Source organism: Cetorhinus maximus, chromosome 21, assembly GCF_964194155.1.
Source record: "Cetorhinus maximus chromosome 21, sCetMax3.hap1.1, whole genome shotgun sequence".
Taxonomy (NCBI): domain Eukaryota; kingdom Metazoa; phylum Chordata; class Chondrichthyes; order Lamniformes; family Cetorhinidae; genus Cetorhinus; species Cetorhinus maximus.
The window spans coordinates 43,957,932-43,976,168 of NC_135899.1; the positions used below are offsets into that span (position 1 = coordinate 43,957,932).

General features: G+C 42.7%; 1 protein-coding gene across 2 annotated transcripts in view; it reads left to right on the top strand.

The window, feature by feature from the left end:
* Positions 1–18,237, top strand: part of trit1 (tRNA isopentenyltransferase 1) — a 59,252-nt gene that overhangs the window by 21,707 nt on the left and 19,308 nt on the right. For both annotated transcript variants that reach the window (XM_078566893.1, XM_078566894.1), the window contains exons 7-10: positions 3,086–3,195; positions 4,792–4,869; positions 7,741–7,850; positions 17,865–17,982. In XM_078566893.1, coding sequence (XP_078423019.1) covers positions 3,086–3,195; positions 4,792–4,869; positions 7,741–7,850; positions 17,865–17,982 — 416 coding nt within the window. The remainder of the gene's footprint in view (positions 1–3,085; positions 3,196–4,791; positions 4,870–7,740; positions 7,851–17,864; positions 17,983–18,237) is intronic.

The window sequence follows — 18,237 nt, forward strand, 5'->3', positions numbered from 1 at the left end:
TGTCGGATACTTTAAAGCAGGCTTATGTTTGTGTGTGCTTCTGTTTCTGTGTGTATGAATAATTTAAGTAAACAGCAGACTGTTAGACTGCAAGGCTTGAATCATCAAAGTGTAAGTGTAAAGGTTAAGTGTAAAAAGCAGGTATTTGAAATGCTAATTGACAAGCTAAGTAAAATGGAATTTGCATTTTTAGATAAGTGGAAAGATTGTTGGCTTTTCAAAGGGACATGGTAAGATGTTTACAACTGGCAAGATAAATAAAGCAAAGTTATTACATTTATTTTTCCCAGAAGTGCTGGCCATAATGACAGCATAAAAGATTTTTTATGTTCTGAGAAAAGTAACTTCCAAAGACAGGTTGAAACAATAGGCTTGAAACTTACTGATTAAAAGGGAGAAAATATATTTAAAGAAAGATGGAAAGCTGTGTGGGGTGTGGCCGTATGAGATCTTGAAAGGTGCACTGTATGAAACAGACTTGGGGGAAAAAGCCTCTAGCCACCCTGGAGATGTTTGCTGTTCCAGTAACCAAGGTCGTGTTAAAAGCCTTTGGAGTTTTACTGTCGAGTGAGAGGGAGAGAGAAGCTGTGAAATACCTCCCTGACAGCAACAGTGGGTGCTTGTGGTAATCTTGGATATTTTATAGATTAATAATCTATTGTGGACTGTTGCCTGAAAGGGGTGTGTAAGTGGAAGTCTAGTTAAGTATAAATCTTGTGGGAACTGTTATAAAGCTAAATGTAACTCGCTCACTCACTCTTCCAGAACCACTTCATCCAATTCAGGGTCGTGGGGAGTTGGAGCCTATCCCGACAGGCTATGGGCGCTAGGCAGGGTATACCCAGGACGGGATGCCAGTCCATCACAGGGTACACACTCACAAGCACACACACTAGGGGACAATGGGAGGAAACCAGAGCACCTACAGAAACCCACACAGACACAGGGAGAATATGCAAACTCCATATAGACAAACATCCAAGGTCAGGATCGAACCCAGGTCCTTGGAGCTGTGAGGCAGCAGCACCAACCCACTATGCCACCCCCTAAATGTAGCTATGTAACGGAAATCTTGTGTGTTTAAGTTTTGTTTTCTTTTGTTAATAAATGTTTTAATTTGATCTTTAAAATCTCTAAAGGTGGTAGTGGCCTCGTTACTTCTGACTTCAGTGCATAAATCTTCTTGTAATAAATGCAAATTGCAAAATCATTGTGATAGCCTGGCCAAGCTTCCCTCTGGGACCTGTGATGGGGAATGGCTCCCGTTATCTCTTTGATCATACAGGAGAAATAATTTGGACATTTGCTATCCCTGGGTTATTTGATTTGATATCTTCTCACCTCCACCTTCTCAAGTAGAATTATGTTAGGGATGGACAATAAGTGCTGGCCATGTCAATGAGGCTCACACCCCATGAATAAATTACAAAGAAAAACTGTTTCTTTTCCTCTTCCTCTTACTTGCTGTGGATGCTGCCTTCTGTATTCCATTCTAAAGTTATTTTCTAACTCATTTCCCCCCCAATTTCTTAACTTTCCGCATCCCTCCATGTAGGTTTATACATTGGTAATAATCTATTTTTTAACCCTTATTGGCTGCATTATTTCTGTTATTGCCCACAGCTTTCTCTCTTTAACCCTCGTCCCCTAGTTGCCTACATCTATTAATGTGTCAGTCCTGGCACATCGATAGTTCTGAGTCGCAAGGTTTTGGGATCAAGTACCACTCCAGAGACTTGAGAATCCAGACTGCTTCATTGCTGTGTTGAGAGCATGCTGCACTGTCATTCAGATGAAGCATTAAACCGAGGCCCTATCCACCCTCTTTAGTGGATAGAAAAGACTCCCTGGCACTATTGGAAGAAGAGCAGGGGGTTCCCCCAGGTGTTCAGGCTAACACTTATCCTTTGTTCAACACCTAATTCTAGTGATCTAGATATTTATTTTATTGCTGTTTGAGGGATCTTGTTGTGTGCACATTTACTGCATCTCAACACTTCAGTATACTTTCATTGGCTGTGAAGCACTTTGAAATGGTGTGAGGTGGTGAAAAGTGGTACAATAATACTAATTTGTTTCCTCATTCAGTTCAGTGCTTTGTGAGTATTATTTCTGAATGTTATCCACTTGCCCTCTCTAATAGTGCTGTCCAATCTTTTTACCCTCTAGTCTTTACTCTCTGTTTCCAGACCACCTCATCCATCCGGCTATCCTGCCTTCAGCACCATGTGGTTCAATTTTCAGAATTGTGTCACCCTATCACTTGAAAACCCATTTAGGTAACATCCATTGCTTCTAAACACTAATCCTCAGTAGATCCAATTAATTTAACCAAAAACAAGGTGCCTTTTCCAAATTTCTTATTCTGGGATGAATTTTCTGCATTTAGTTCAATTTAACTCTTTTTTAAAATACCATTCCCTTTCAAATATCTATTGTGAGCAGTGGCTGTACTTTTACAGATTACTCCCAATACTTCCATTTTCCTCTGTAAAAGCAAAGTTGAAAGTCTTATTGTAAACTCTGCCTTTCTCGCACTGAAGTATAAGTCACCCCCCAACCAGCTTCATTTATAAGTGGTTCTTTTTGCATGCTTATTTAAGCTCTGTTCTTATTAAACAGCTGAGGGTCATCTCTGGGGGTCATGTATTCAGCCAAGGGCTGTAAGGTACGGCAGTGCCCTCACAAGCTGACTTCCTCATGGGAAAGTTGTAACATTGCATTCTGAGGAAATCACAATTTGTAAAGGTCATCTGAGATGTAAACGCACATCTCACTGTGAACAGCCCACATCCTCCTGCATTTTCACAGCATTTTTGTGTTCCATAATAATGAAACTATAGGCTATCTTATGATTTGGGGATATTTTACCTTTTCCTCAATGGCAAGGAGAGACTATTAATGAGATGTATCACCATACCAGTGATGAAAAGTGTGTGTCTCTAGCCCATGGGATGTTGCCATAATGAGGGGATGTGGAGTTGTCTATTTGGTGAATCATTCTGCTGTGCTGTCCTTTTTGCTCTATTAATTGACAGATTATTGATTAATATTTGTATTTGGATCTTTTTCCACTGGGACACAGCCAGAACTATCAGCATGGCGTCTTCCAGTCCATCGGATTCAAGGAATTCCATGAATATCTGACCTACAACAGCAGCTGCAGTGAGACTAGGGAAAAACTGCTGACCCAAGGTAACAATATGTATAGTAATGTGCTGGGTATAGTGCAATACTGGGGTTTGGTAACACTGTACATAGCTCCCATCTGAATGTACGAGATAAGGCAAGTTTGACTGGAGATTGGATGTGGAGGCAGTTATACCTTATGCTACATGTTGCATAGGGGTTACAGCCAAACCCCAGGGTAAACTGGCCAAGCCTCTTGCCGTAATGATCACTTTGTTTCCTAAGCACAAGGGATATCACCAGGGCTTCTTAGACAGCACCTCCCAAACCCATGACCACTACCATCTTGATGGACAAGGGCAGCAGATAGATGGGAACACCACCACCTGGAAGTTCCCCTCCAAGCCACTCACCATCCTGACTTGGAAATATATCGCGTTCCTTCACTGTCGCTGGGTCAAACTCCTGGAACTCTTCCCTAATAGCACTGTGGGTGTACCTACACCACATGGACTGCAGCGGTTCAAGAAGGCAGCTCACCACCACTTTTCAAGGGCAGCTAGGGATGGGCAAAAAATGCTGGCCCAGCCAGCGAAGCGCACATCCCTTGAATGAATAAAGAAAAAATTATTAATATCACCCAAGCTGTAACTCTCAAAGATAACTGTTGGATGTCTGGCAAATCATTTGCCAGAGCAGACACCTTCGTACTCTGCCCATGGACATTGGGAAACAGGAGCGGTCTAGGAGTTTTCAAGCCTCCATGTGCTCTAACTGGAATTCTGCAGTCCACCTGAATTGCAAGAGCTCTATTCCATGAGTGTATAGTTAGCCAGTGGCAGCCTGCACAAGAGCCTGCAGGTAACTGAGCACTTTCCTGGCAGCTGCTGTGCCAGTTCTCTCCTCAGTCCCCCCCATTCCTCCTCCTTGGAAAACGTTTATAAGAGCAGCTTGTTGATGACCATGACCTGCTTCTGACACCCACACAACACCTGCTGAACAGCTTCAAGGAAAGAAAGAACCCGGAGTTATATAGCACCTTTTACATCCTCAGGATGTCCACAAAGTGCTTCCCAGTTAATTAATTATTTTTGAAGTGTAGTCACTATTGTTATTTAATCATACATAGCAACCAATTTGTGCACAGCAGGATCCCACAAACAGCAATGCGGTAATTATCTGATCTGTTTTTGACGTTTATTGAGGGATAAAAATGTTAGCTCAGACACTAGGGAGAACTCCCAGCTACTCTTTGAATAGTGTCATGAGATCTTCTTTGTTCACCTGAGGACACACAGGGCTTCCGTTTAATGCCTCATTCGAAAGACAGCATCTCTGTCAGTGCAGATTTCCCTCAATGCTCTACTGGGTTATCAGCTGGGTTGTGGGCTCAGCATCTGGAGTGAAGCTTGAACCCAAAATCTCCTGAGTCATTAGTGCTACTGACTGCGCCAAGCTTCCATGGTAGCCATCATTGAGCATACCATTGGAACCCTCAAGCATATCTTGTATTTATGCAATTCTGATTCTGTTACATTTATTTGGAATGTGAAAGAGTGCATTTACATGCTGCTTGCTCTTACTTTGCCATATTTGTTTGGTGTGTGTGGGAGGGAGGGAGTGTGTGTTTGGTCTGTTTACACTATGTCCTTTCCCCGGTAGGTGTTGCTGCACTCAAACAAGTCACAAAGCGTTACGCAAGAAAGCAAAACAAATGGGTCCGCAATCGTTTCCTGAAAAGTAAGTAGCAGAACAAAAACTGCAGACCGAACCAAAGAGCCTGGTTAAGGACATGAGCCAGCTCCTTTTAGTGTGCAATATTAATGATCATATCTTCCCATTCAGGGGTTTTATGGAAATGTTCAATTCTGACTACACATGGTCTCCAATTAACCAGGCGCTTCTGCACCAACATTCCAGCCGGGATACATAGAAGTTTCCATTCAAATAAGAATGGAGTAAGACTGATGGGGAGGCATCAATAATAAGAGTTACAGGGGAGATGTGATTTTTTTTAAATAGAAGTTGTTACTATTTTTTAATGGAAGTTGAGATACACTATCTAACAGTAACCTTCAAAAAGGAATTGGATAGTTACTTGAGAAAAAAAGATTTACAGGGCTATGAGTAAAGAGTAGGCCAGTGGGACTAATTAGACAGCTCTTTGGAATGTCACCAAAGGTACGTTGGGCTGAATGGCCTCCTCTGCTTTGCGACTCTGTGAGCTTACAAAGCTGTATCACAACTAGGTGGTGGCAAACGGAATTCAACCCAGAGAAGTGTGAGGTAATGCATTTGGGGAGAGCAAACAAAGCTAGGGAATACATAATAAATGGGAGGATATTGGGAAGGGTAGAGGAAGTGAGAGACCTTGGTGTGCATGTCCACAGGTCCCTGAAGGTGGCAGGACAGGTGGATAAAGTGGTAAAGAATGCATATGGAATACTTTCCTTTATTGGACAAAGTGTAGAATACAAAATCAGGGATGTAATGCTAGAGCTGTATAAAACGTTGGTTGGGCCACAGCTGGAATTTTGTGTACAGTTCTGGTTGCCACATTACAGGAAGGACATAATTGCTGTGGAGAGAGTACAGAGGAATTTGCAAGATAATTGCTAGGGCTTGAAAATTGCAGCTATGAGGAGAAATTAGATATGCTAGGGTTGTTTTCCTTCGAACAGAGGAGGCTGAGGGGTGAGTTAATTGAGGTGTACAAAATCATGAGGGGCCTAGAGAGAGTAGGCATGAAAAACCTGTTTCCCTTAGGGGAGAGGTCAGTTACCAGGGGCACAGATTTAAATTGATTGGTAAAAAGATTAGAGGGGATATGAGGAAAAACTTTTTCACCCAGAGAGTGATGGGTGTTTGGAATTCACTGCCTGGTTTGGTGGTGGAGGCAGAAATCCTCAACTTATTTAAAAAGTACCTGGATCTGCACCTAAAAGTGCTGTAACCTGCAAGGCTACGGACCAGGTGCTGGAAAGTGGGATTAGAATGGGTGGCTATTTACTTTTATTTTTTATTTTTTCAGCTGGTGCAGACAAATGGGCCAAATGGCCTCTTTCTGTGCCATAACTTTTCTATGGCTCTATGCTTCTATCACCCATGCCCCATCCCAGAAATTCACTGCCTATTTTGTGCTTTCAACATTTGGATTTCCCCCTTCAGGATTCCTTTGAGGCATAGATTTGGGGTGGTGGTTGGGGCAATTGTTGTCATGGGTGTGATTTATTTAAATCACAAGCTTATTGAATTTCTTATATTGACATATCAGACTTATAAACAAGACCATTCTTGAGTTGTCAGTTATTTATTGCCTGTACTAGCCTTTTTAAAGCTGTTGGTCAGCTTTTGCTAGTTTAAGTTTGATTTTCCTGTATTTTCTAACTAACAAAGAGATTGTTTTGCTTATATTTAAGCCCCTGTATCACACTTTGGTCTCTGCCTCCCTCTGTTCTTTTCCTCTTTCCTCTCTCAAATCTTTTTTTCTCTTCATCAAAACAGAACAAATCGCTTCTCTAGCTCTCCACATACAACCTTGAATTCCGACATAGCTTCAGTGAAACTCTGCTGAATGTGTTTTCTTATACTTTGCTTCTTCTCCTTAGCCTCCCAGTCCCACAGGATGTGCATGGGTCAAAATGATTGATGGCACAGTTGAAAGCCTCTGCATGGTGGCAGCGGGACAGGCCAGGATAACTGCCCTTCGACCCCCCCAATCACAGGTGTTCCCCCCCTCCTGCCGTTACTTCACCCCCAGTCATAAATTTTGTCCCTGGAGGACCATCATGAGTGGAAGGGAGGGAACCTGTGATTGGACCAGCTGGAGCAGTGAGCATGGGAGAGACAGAATCTGTGATTGGAGGAGCAGCTCCTCACAGATTCTGTTTCTCTCACACTCGCTACTCCTCCAATCAAAATACATGAGGGTGATCTTTCTTTCAATATGATGAATTTTTCAATCTTGGACTTTTGATTTTTCACAGGCTTTTTGTGAGGTTTTAAGGGCGATTTTGCCCGCCATGCCAATATAAACCTTGTCAGTATCGATAAAACAGCAACACTGGGCAAACTCATCAGTCACATCTTGCAAAACAAATTCTTCATGCTACCTCTACTCAACAGTTAAATAATACGCTACACATCAAAGTCTTAAAAACTCTCTGATTGACTTTCTCTCTGGCTCTGGAACACTCACTCTCTGGCCCCCTGACACCCTAGCCTGGCTACACCCCCACCATGGCACCCTCACACTCTGACATTTTCTCTCCCCATTTTTCTAACTCTCTCCCTCTCTCTCATTTTGAAGTGAGAGGTTGGCAAGTAGAAAGGGAAGTGTGTGGCAAACGCTTTTTAAAAATTCATTCACAGGATGTGGGCTTTGCTGGCTGGGCCAGCATTTATTGCCCATCCCTAGTTGCCCTTGAGAAGGTGGTGGTGAGCTGCCTTCTTGATCCACCGCAGTCCCTGTGGTGTAGGTACACCCACAGTGCTGCTAGGAAGGGATTCCAGGATTTTGACTAGCTGTGGGATAACTAAAGGCAGATACTAATTACCCTTTGAGATAACTGCAGACATTATGTGACCACCTTGTATGATTTTGTTTCAAAGGGCCAGGGGCTAATGTTCCTCCAGTGTATGGTCTGGATGTGACAGATATCAGCCAATGGGAGGAGACCGTACTGCTACCTGCAATGCAGATCCTCGAAAGCTTCTTAAAGGTACAGAACCCATGAGGCATTGTTTGATGAGCGAGGTAGGAAGCACTCTGTTCCAGTTAACCTGTGGCTCCACATGTTTTTCCTTCCTTTGTTTAAACCCTGAACGTCATCTGCTGTACTGTCTATAGCCTTCAGCAGCAAAACACACTTCACAGAAAAGGCCACATTCTTATTGATCTTTGGGGTACTGTACCCTGGGTCTCATTGACTCAGTCTGCCAAGTGAAACTGAAATGTCCTGAATGTGTTCAACTTTGACCCCTCCATTAAAAGTGTTGCATCAATGCATAGCCATAGGAAAAGCAGAAAGCTACTGTAGTTCATTTCTAGATGAACAGAATGAAAAGGTAGAGAAGACATTTAAAAAAAAATGCATGGCACCTTAGCTTTAGCAAGAGGCATGAAGTACAAATCAAGGAAATTACACTAAACCTCAGTAAAAAAATCTGGTCAGGCCTCCACTAGAGTATTGTCACCAATTGTGGGCACCACACTTTAGGAAGGATGTCAAAGCCTTTGAGAGGGTGCAGGCGAGGTTTATTGGAATGGTGCTTGGAATGAGAAATTTCAGTTATGTGGAGAGACTGGGGAAGCTGAGATTGTACCCTTAGAGCAGAGAGGGTTGAGGAGATTCAATAGAGGTGTGTTACAGTCATGGACAGTTTTGATGGAGTAAATAAGGAGCAGCTGATTCGGGTTCCAAAGGATACAGATTTAACACAATTGACAAAAGAACTAGAGGCAACACAAAGGGTAGAATTTACACTGTTAGTTATTGCAATCTGGAATGTACTGCCTGAAAGGGTGGTGGAAGCAGATTTAAAGGTAACTTTCAAAATAGAATTTGATAAAAGCTTGGAAGAAAAAAAAGTTGCAGAAGAATGAGACTACACTGATAGCTCTACCAAAGAGCAGGCTCAGTGGGCTGAAGAGACTCATTCCAGATCATTCTATGATACTAAATTCTGTGAAATGTATATAGAACCTTGGTTCGGTCAGACTGAGAGAATTGTGCATAGTTCTGGTCTCCATCTTAAGAAAGAATATAGCACCACTAGGGAAGGTGCAAAACAAATTTGCAACAGTAATACTGGAATTGAGAAGTCCATGTGTTTAGGACCTTAGCAGCTGAAGGCACAAAGCAATTAAAATTGGTCACACACAAGAGGTCCAAATTAGAGGCTTGCAGTTATCTCAAAATTTGGTAGGACTGGAAGAGGCTGGAGAGATAGGGAGGGGCCAGGTCATGAAGGGATTTGAAAGCGAGAATGAGAATTTTGAACTGGGGACGTTGCCGGACCAGGAGCCAATGTAGATCAGTGAGCACAGGCAGTGATGGGTGAATGGGACTTAGTGCAGGTTAGTATATGAGCGGTAGAGTTGACACAGGTCTTTAAAATTACAAAGGAGCTTGATAGGGTAGGCATAGGGGAGATACTTCACCTTGCAGGTAGGTGAACCCACACCTCTCCTGTTACACTCCTAACTCCAACATTCAGCCTGAATCTGTCCAGGTGGAGAAAATGGTCAAGGCTCACAACTCTTCTTTTTAATAGTTTATTTTAACATCAATAAACTTACAAACATTAGTACCCTGCTCCCATCACATTAGACCTGTACTTACAAATACTGTTTATCATCGATAACTTACAAACATCAGTATCCTGCTCCCTTTTAAGTTAAATCAGTATCATATTCACAAACACTGTTCCTGGAACTCTGAGCTGCACTCATGCTGTTAACCGGTTGCTTCCGAAAAGTTGGTACTTCTGTTACTGCTGTTCCTTTAGCTTAGTTTCCTGTTTTAATTTATCCAATCCCCTTATTAATGTATTTCCTGAAATCTCTATACTGTGTCGTGCTGCTACTGCTGTCTGCTACCCCTATAACTGCTAAATACACATTTCTTAAAACTACTAAAAAATCACACCTGTGACAGTGATTGCATCGACTGCCTCCCAAATCTGTGTCGTCTTAATATATTGTAACAATCTCATATCCTGGTTCATGAATAGTCCATTAACATGTGAATGTGTTTCGATGGGAAAGACCCTGGTTATCATATCATTTCGCTTTTATCAAAAAGTCCTTTGGGATTAGTATTTCCAAGGAACGTGGGGGCACATTCAAAAACAGTGTCACCAAATCTGTAGGTATTATTTACAGTTGTATAGTTTGGCCAAGAGTTCAATGGTGGAGACAAATCATTTAATTGGATAGACGCATATCCATTGTCTGGTCAGGAAAGTGGAGCTGAGACCACAAACAGATCAGCCATTATCTTATTGAATGGCTCAAAGGGCCAAATGGCCTACTCCTGCTCCTATGATGGCCTTGTTAATCATCTCTTGACTAGTATATTGAAGAATTCACTCATTGTCTGGATTTCAAGGTTCTGTGGAATGCTGGGTGGCAAAGTTTGGCCAATTTCTGAAAATTATCTATTATAAACTGCCTTTTTGCAGTACCTTCTTTTGAGCTTTTAATTGTTGGGTTCTAAGTTGAATGCATTATTGCTGAAGAATTGGCTACAGGACTCAACCCCCAAAGTGCCTGATGTCTGATTCTTCAGACTGTCTTTCACTTCTAAACATCTCCTCCTGTTTCTTACTGAGCCAAGAGCTGACACATTAACTTTCACTTTCAGTTTTTAACATTGAATGCATTCTTACTGAAGGACTGAACGCACCTGTAGGGGAGTCCAAAACTGGGAACCATCTATGTAAGATAGTCACTGATAATCCAATAAGGACTTTGGGAGAAATACCTTTACCCAGAGTGGTGAAAGTATGAAGCTTAATACTGCATGGAATAGTTGAAGTGAATAGCTTATGCATTTAAGAGAAAGCTAGATAAGTACATAAGGGAGAAAGGAATACCTGAATGTCGATAGAAGAATATTTTGATAGGATGAGTGGAAGACTGGCTAAAGGAGTCTTATATGGAGTGTAAATATTAGTATGGAACAATTGGGCCAAATGGCCTGTTCCTGTGCTTCAATTGCAGTAATTCTATGTATCATGGAATCTACTCGCATCACCCACTGAATTTTCCTTCTGCCCTGTTCTCCTGTCACCTGCCCACTGCTCTGCTTTCTAACCCCTCTGCCATGAGCTCACCGTTTAACTTATTTGTTTTCTTCTTCTAATAGTTTTTAAATCCCTCTCAGCCCTTGCAATTACTTCATTATTTTCCAGCTGTACCGTTTACATTTTAATATTCCTGGCTACCCCTCTACACCACCCTAAGCAGACTGTATTTAATATTTATGTCACTTTAATATACATTAAGTCTGCCTGTCAGATGAAACCCTTAATCTGAGGCCTTGTTTACCCTTTCAAGCAGATGCAAAAGATCCCATGGCACTATTCAAAGAAGACCAGGGGACTTCTCCACAGTGTCCTGGTCAATATCTATCCCTCAATCGACATAATTAAAAACAGATTATCTGATGATTATCATGGTGCTGTTTGTGGGAGCTTACTGTGTGCTAATTGACTGCTGCATTTCCTACTATACTTCGCTAACCTACTAATGAAGTACTTTTGCTTTGGGACTTCGTGCTGTTGTGAAAGGTGCTTTTTATTCTTTCATGGGATGTGGACGTCACTGACAAGACCAACATTTGTGCCCCATCCCTAATTGCCCTTGAACTGAGTGGCTTGTCATACCATTTCACAGAGCAGTTAGGAGCCAACCACATTACTGTGGGTTTGGGGTCACGTGAGTCACATGTTGGCCAGACCAGATAAGAATGGCAGATTTTCTTCCCTAAAGGACATCAGTGAACCAGGTGGGTTTTTATGATAATCGAATGGCAGTTTCATGGTCACCATCACTGAGACTAGTTTTCAATTCCAGATTTATTAGTTGAATTTAAATTCCACCAGCTACCATTTTGGGATTTGAACCCATGTCTCCAGAGCATTAGCCTGGGCCTTTGGATTACTAGTCCAGTGTCATTACAATTACGCCAGCATGTCTCCCGTATATATATATATATATATATATATATGTGTGCAAGTTCTTTTTTAAACAGCTAAACCTTGACTCAGCTCATAGAATCATAGAATGGTTACAGCAAAAATGCAGGCCATTCAGCCTGCCATGTCTGTGCTGTCCCTCTGAAGGAGCAATTCCCTGCCTTTTTCCCGTAGCCCTATGTCCATAAGATGTGAAGGCGATCATAAACTGTTTAAATAAAACCTTACTTTCTGCTTATTTAAAAATGGATTTTGCTGGACAAAAAAATGGCTGCTGCAGGTCACATGATTTGCAAGTTGGCTGCAGTTCTGGAAACTTACAACAGTAACTACAGGACAAAGCTCAACCCTCAACCTTGTGGCATCTCACATATATCGTTGTGTGGACCCATTGCAATCAATGAAGCAAGGAAACAGCAGACGGTCTGGTTCCACAGTCTACGCTTATAACAAAGCGAGACAGCCATCAAAACTAGTTATACCCACGGAAGCGCTAATAGCCACCATCTATCTCCTGAGGTGAACAATGGATTTTGACCAGAGACATAGAAACTGATTGTTAACCTGAAACTGACTCATCAATGGGCAACACCACATGACCTAAGCTTCTTTGGCCTTTGGAAAATTTTAATTTTACATTCCTGGACTCCCAGTGTAGTCTGCTGTTTCCATCCAGCCAAATACCAAAACAGGACTCGGGCACCAACAAAGGTTCTCTGGAACGTTCCTGTCATCGCCTGTAGAGCGGACTGAGTCTCTGCATACCAATTTCATCTTGCTGTGTCATCACCAGCTTTGAAGGAATTCGGCAACTCCTGCTTTCAGCAAGCAGATCTCACCTGACCATCCCCCAGTTTGAATGCATGAATAAACAATACTTCTGATTTAACTCTAAAGAGAGTTTGCTGCAGTCACTGACTTCACAGAGGGTTTGGGGAAACTCATCACAGTCTATTTCAAAAATTAAAATGCTCTGCTTACGGACAGAGAGCAAGAAAAATGAAGGAATTCAGTTTGCCTCTCCCACCTGTCTGTAACAGAAATTGGGGTCTCAAGTCCAAGAGAAAATCCATTGCAATTGAGCTAAAATTTGACCAAAGTCCAAATTTAAGAAACAAGCTCAATCTGATACTAAAATAAACCAATTGTAAGCCAAGAGGGAAAGTTCAATAGCTGAAACAATCTTTAAAACAATTAAACTACCACAGCAAATTCTTTTACCCCCAACACCAGAGCAAAATGGCAAATTTTGATGCACAGATATTTTTACAACAAGGCAACTTAACTGGCCAAACACTAGCATCCCTCAGCAGAGAGCAGTTGAAAGCTGTAGCTAGGGAGGTACAATTAAAATTACCCAGTAAGATGAAAAGAACTGAGTTACTCAAGATGCTGGTTGAGTATTTATGCCTCAGTCCACAAACAGAACAGGTAGATGAGGAGTTAGAACCTGAAACTAATCAACTTTTATAGTCAAAATAAAGCTGGAAAAATTTAAAATACACCTAGAGTTTCAGGTGAGAAAAAGGGAAGCTCAAGAGAAGATAAGGGTTTTCCCGCTCTGAAAATTGCAAATGGAGTTACATGCTCAGAAAGAGAGAGAGAGATCAGACAGCTGGAAGCTGCTAGGGAAAACCCCTATCTACCTGATGTCCCCACACCAGAACCAAACTTTGAAGCCCTTAAATACGCTAGGTTCATTCCCAAATCTGAAAAGGATGCAGCATCATTTTTCACCACTTTTGAGATGATAGCAGGATAGCTAAAATGGCCACCAGAAATCTGGACCCTTATGATACAAGGTCAGTTGACACGGAAGGCCTTAGAGGTCTATTCTATGCTGATTCCTGAAATGTCCGCTAGTTATGAACTGACCAAGACTGTTATGAGTTAGCCCCAGAAGCATATAAGAAACCCACACCGACCTACCTAGAATTTGAAAGGCTAAAACAAATTGTGTTCGACCAATGGGTCTGCCCTTCAAAAATAGCACATCTGTGTTGGGTTATGAGAACTGATATTGCTCGTGGAATTTAAAAACCACCTACCCTTCAACCTCAGAATGCGCTTAGAGGAGCAGAATGTCCTCACAACCCAGGATGCAGCAGTCACAGCGGATAGCTTTGACCTCACCCTTAGGCCTGGCAACTCAGGCAAACCCTTTCCAAACTACCCCCATAACCATTGGAAAGATAGAAGGGAGAACTGGATAGGAAGGGGGTTACACCCAGAAAGAAAGGTAGAAATGAGAGTGCAAGAAGTCCTCCTCAAGCCCAAAAAAGAACACCTGGAGACCAGTGTAACAAAATAGAACACTCCAGATCTGAATGCTGGAAGCTAAAAGGGAAACCTGAGAGTCTTGTAGGGCACCACAAGAGTGATCCCAAGGAGGATAGCCTGGTAGGTGGTGATCAGGCAGGGACCCTCACTGCAGAAACCAGCCTTCTGAGGATATTGCCCTATGTGTGGACGAGCAGGACAAAATCCTAGTGAGCTGCTGGAGTTTTGTCCTGCCTGGAACTGTGTCCCCGTACCCTTTCCAGTACGTGTGCAAGCCCATTGTACTGCCCTGGGACACAGGGGCCACACAATCCTTGATTTTAGAGAAAAACCTAAGCCTCCCCCGCACCCCAAATCCCCCCTGAAAGCCAAGGCACTAATCAGTGGAGTGGGAGGAGGATACATGTCTGTCCCTCTCCATCAGGTCCACCTACGGTCTGACCTAGTCTCGGATCCAGTGACTGTAGGAATTGTTCCTAAATTGCCAGTGCCAGGAATACATTTCCTACTTGGGAATAATTTGGCTGGTCGTAAGGTGGAATCATCCCCTATAACTCTAGACCAGCCAAGTAAAAAAAGAGAAACAGAGCAGCTGCAGGGAGAAGTTCCAGGGATCTTCCCAATTGTATAGTGACCTGGCCCCAAGCTAGACAGGCAAGCTTAGATGAGAGGGACCACCCCACCTCCCAAGCTGGATGAGCCAGGGGTCTGGTTAGCAGACACCTTTTTCAAAAACATGTCTGGCGGGGAGGAGGTGCTCAGCCAAACCTCCCTGATTAAAGCACAGCAGGGAGATCCTGAAGTAAAGCGCATAGCACAGACTGCCTGCTCTGAGGCAGTAGCCGTCGAGGTCCCTGAGTGTTACGACCCGCGAGATGGGGTAGTATTGCGTAAGTGGAGAGCCCCTGGAGGAGGCCTGTGGATGAGGAGTGTTTGAGGGTAAACTAAGCAAGTACTATAAAAACAGACAGTAAGAGCTTCTTTAAATATATAAAAAGGAAGAGAGAGGCCAAAGCGAACATTGGCCCCTTAGAGAATGAGACTGGGGAAATAATAATGGGGAACCAGGAAATGGCAGGGGAGTTGAATAAATACTTTGCATCGGTCTCACCGTAGAAGACATTAATAACATTCCAAAAATACTAAATGATAAAGGGGCAAAAGGAAGGGGGAGGAAATAAATACAATAACTATCACTAGAGAAAAAGTACTAGGGAAACTAATGGGGCTAAAGGCCGATAAGTCCCCTGGACCTGATGGGTTGCATCCTAGGATATTAAAGGATGTAACTACAGAGATAGTGGATGCACTGGTAGTAATCTTCCAAGAATCCTTAGATTCTGGATAAGTCCCAGAGGATTGGAAAACTGCCAATGTAACACCCTTATTCAAAAAGGGAGGGAGGTAACTATAGGCCAGTTAGCCTAACATCTGTCATTGGGAAAATGTTAGAGTCTATTATAAAGGATGTAATAGCAGAGCATTTAGAAATGCATAATATAATCAAGCAGAGTCAGCATGGCTTCATGAAGGGGAAATCATGCCTAACAAATTGATTAGAATTCTTTGAGGAGGTAGCAAGCAGGATAGATCAAGGGGAACCATTAGATGTTCGATAAGGTACAGCACAAAAGGGTACTTAATAAGGTAAGAGCCTATGGTGTTGGGAGTAGTGTTTTAGCATGGATAGAGGATTTGCTAAATAATAGAAGACAGGGAGTTGGTATAAGGAGGGCATGTAACTAGTGGAGTGCCACAGGGACCAGTGCTGGGATCATAATTATTTACAATATATATTAATGACTTGGATGAGGGAAGTGAATGCACGATCGCCAAGTTTGCGATGACACAAAAACAAGTGGGAAGGCAAGTGGTGAGGAATCACAGAGTCTACAGAGGGATATAGACAAGTTAAGTGAGTGGGCAGAAAGTTGGCAGATGGAATATAATGTGAAAAAATGTGAGATTATGCACTTTGGCATGAAGAATAGAGGAGCTGAATATTATTTAAATGGAGAAAGACTGCAGAAAGCTGCGGCACAGAGGGAATTGGGGGTCCTTGTGCATGAATCACAAAAAGCTAGAATACAAGTTCAGCAAGTATTAGGAAAGGCAAGTGGAATGTTGTCCCTTATTTCAAAGGGAATGGAGTATAAAGGTAGGGAAATCTTGCTAAAACTATACAAGGCACTAGTTAGACCACACCTAGAATACTGTGAATAGTTTCGGTCCCCTTATCTAAGGGAAGATATACTGACATCGGAGGCAGTTCAGAGAACATTCACTAGTTTGATCCCAGGCATAGAGGGATTTTCTTATGAGGAGAGATTGAGTAGGTTGGGCCTGTGCTCATTAGAGTTTAGAAGAATGAGAGGCGACCTTATTGAAACATATAAGATTCTTAGGGGGCTTGATAGGGTAGATGCTGAGAGGCTGTTTCCTCTTGTGGGAGAGTCTAGGACCAGAGGGCATAATCCCAGAGTAAGGGGTCGCCCATTTAAGACAGAGATGGGGAGGAATTTCTCCTCTCAGAGGGTAGTGAATCTGTGGAATTCTTTACCGCACAGGGCTGTAGAGGCTGGGTCGTTAAGTATATTCAAGGCTGAGTTGGACAGATTTTTAATCAGTAAGGAATCGAGGGCTATGGAAAAAGGCAGAAAAGTGGAGTTGAGGATTATCGGATCAGCCATAACCCCATTGAATGGCAGAGCAGACTCGATGGGCCAAATGGCCTACCTTTTCTCCTATGTATTGTGGTCCTATGGTGCTCCACCAGATTGTAGTGCCCCCAGAATACAGTGCGGAGGTTCTAAGCATTGCTCATGATATCCCAATGGCTGGACATGTGAACTGCAAAACCTGCCATGCCTGCCTGGTTGCAGGGAAATCCCAGGCCGCAATTAAACCAGCCCCCTCAAACCCAGCATTTGGCGAACCCTTACTTTAAAGAGAGTTTTCTGTGAGTCACTTTAAAATCGAACTCTCAAACAAAGGGTTTGGGGAAACGCGCCACAGCCTATTTCAAAAATTAAAACAGCTCTGTTTACAGACAGACAGCGATAAAAATAAAGGAGTTCAGTTTGCCTCTCTTTGCTGTCCATAACACCTCCAAATTTTTCCTTTTCGGGTAATGAACAATTTCCTTTTGAAAACCTCAATTAACCCTGTCTCCACCACACTGTCAGGCTGTTCATTCCAGAAACTAACCACTTGCTGGGTGAAGAATTTTTTCCTTGTGTCATCATTGCTTCTTTTGCCAATTACTTTAAATGTGTGCCCACTGTTTCCCACTATGCACTCTGTTTAGACCCCTCATGATTTTGCATACCTCTATCAAATCTCTGCTCAACCTTCTCCAAGGAGAACAGTCCAAGTTTCTTCAATCTACCTCTGTAGCTGAGGTTCCTCATCTCTGGAACCTACCTCATGAATCTTTTCTGCACCCTTTCTAATGGCTTCACATCCTTCCTATGGATGCAGTACAGTTCTATACATGTTTAACATAACTTCCTTGATTTTGTACTCCATGGCCCTGTTGGTAAAGCCTAGGATGCTGTATGCTTTATTGACCATGCTCTCAGCCTGTGGTGCCAGAGAAAATGAGCATGCTCTGCTCCAGTCTATGGACTGTTTGGAACTCTTCAAAATAGTTTATTAATGACTCAATTTAATGGAAGCTGATGGTTTTATTCAACTCAGTAATTCCAAGCTGCTGTGTTGCTGTCATTTGATGTTGCATCCTTTGTTTGCAGGGAGAGGAGCCTGCAGTGCTGCCTCTAACCCTGGAATATGACCAATATGAGGGGAAGAGGAACCGGCGGGTGTGTGAATTGTGTGACAAAATCATCCTCGGTGACCGGGAATGGAAGGGTAAGAATGGGTTTGAGTTGCAACCGTAACCCAGAGTGAATGAGCGGGACTCAGGGTACAAGGGGAGAGTGTCCTTAACCCACATGGAGTTGGTGGGACTGTGAGTGGAGATAATCTCATTAACCCTGTCACCTGATACCCTACTCTACATAGAGCAGGACTGATTGGCCTCCTCCACAGTAAGATTATTACTAATCTTTTCCTCTCTGACAAGTGTTCACTGCTAGATATTTTGTGCACATATCCATTCATGTG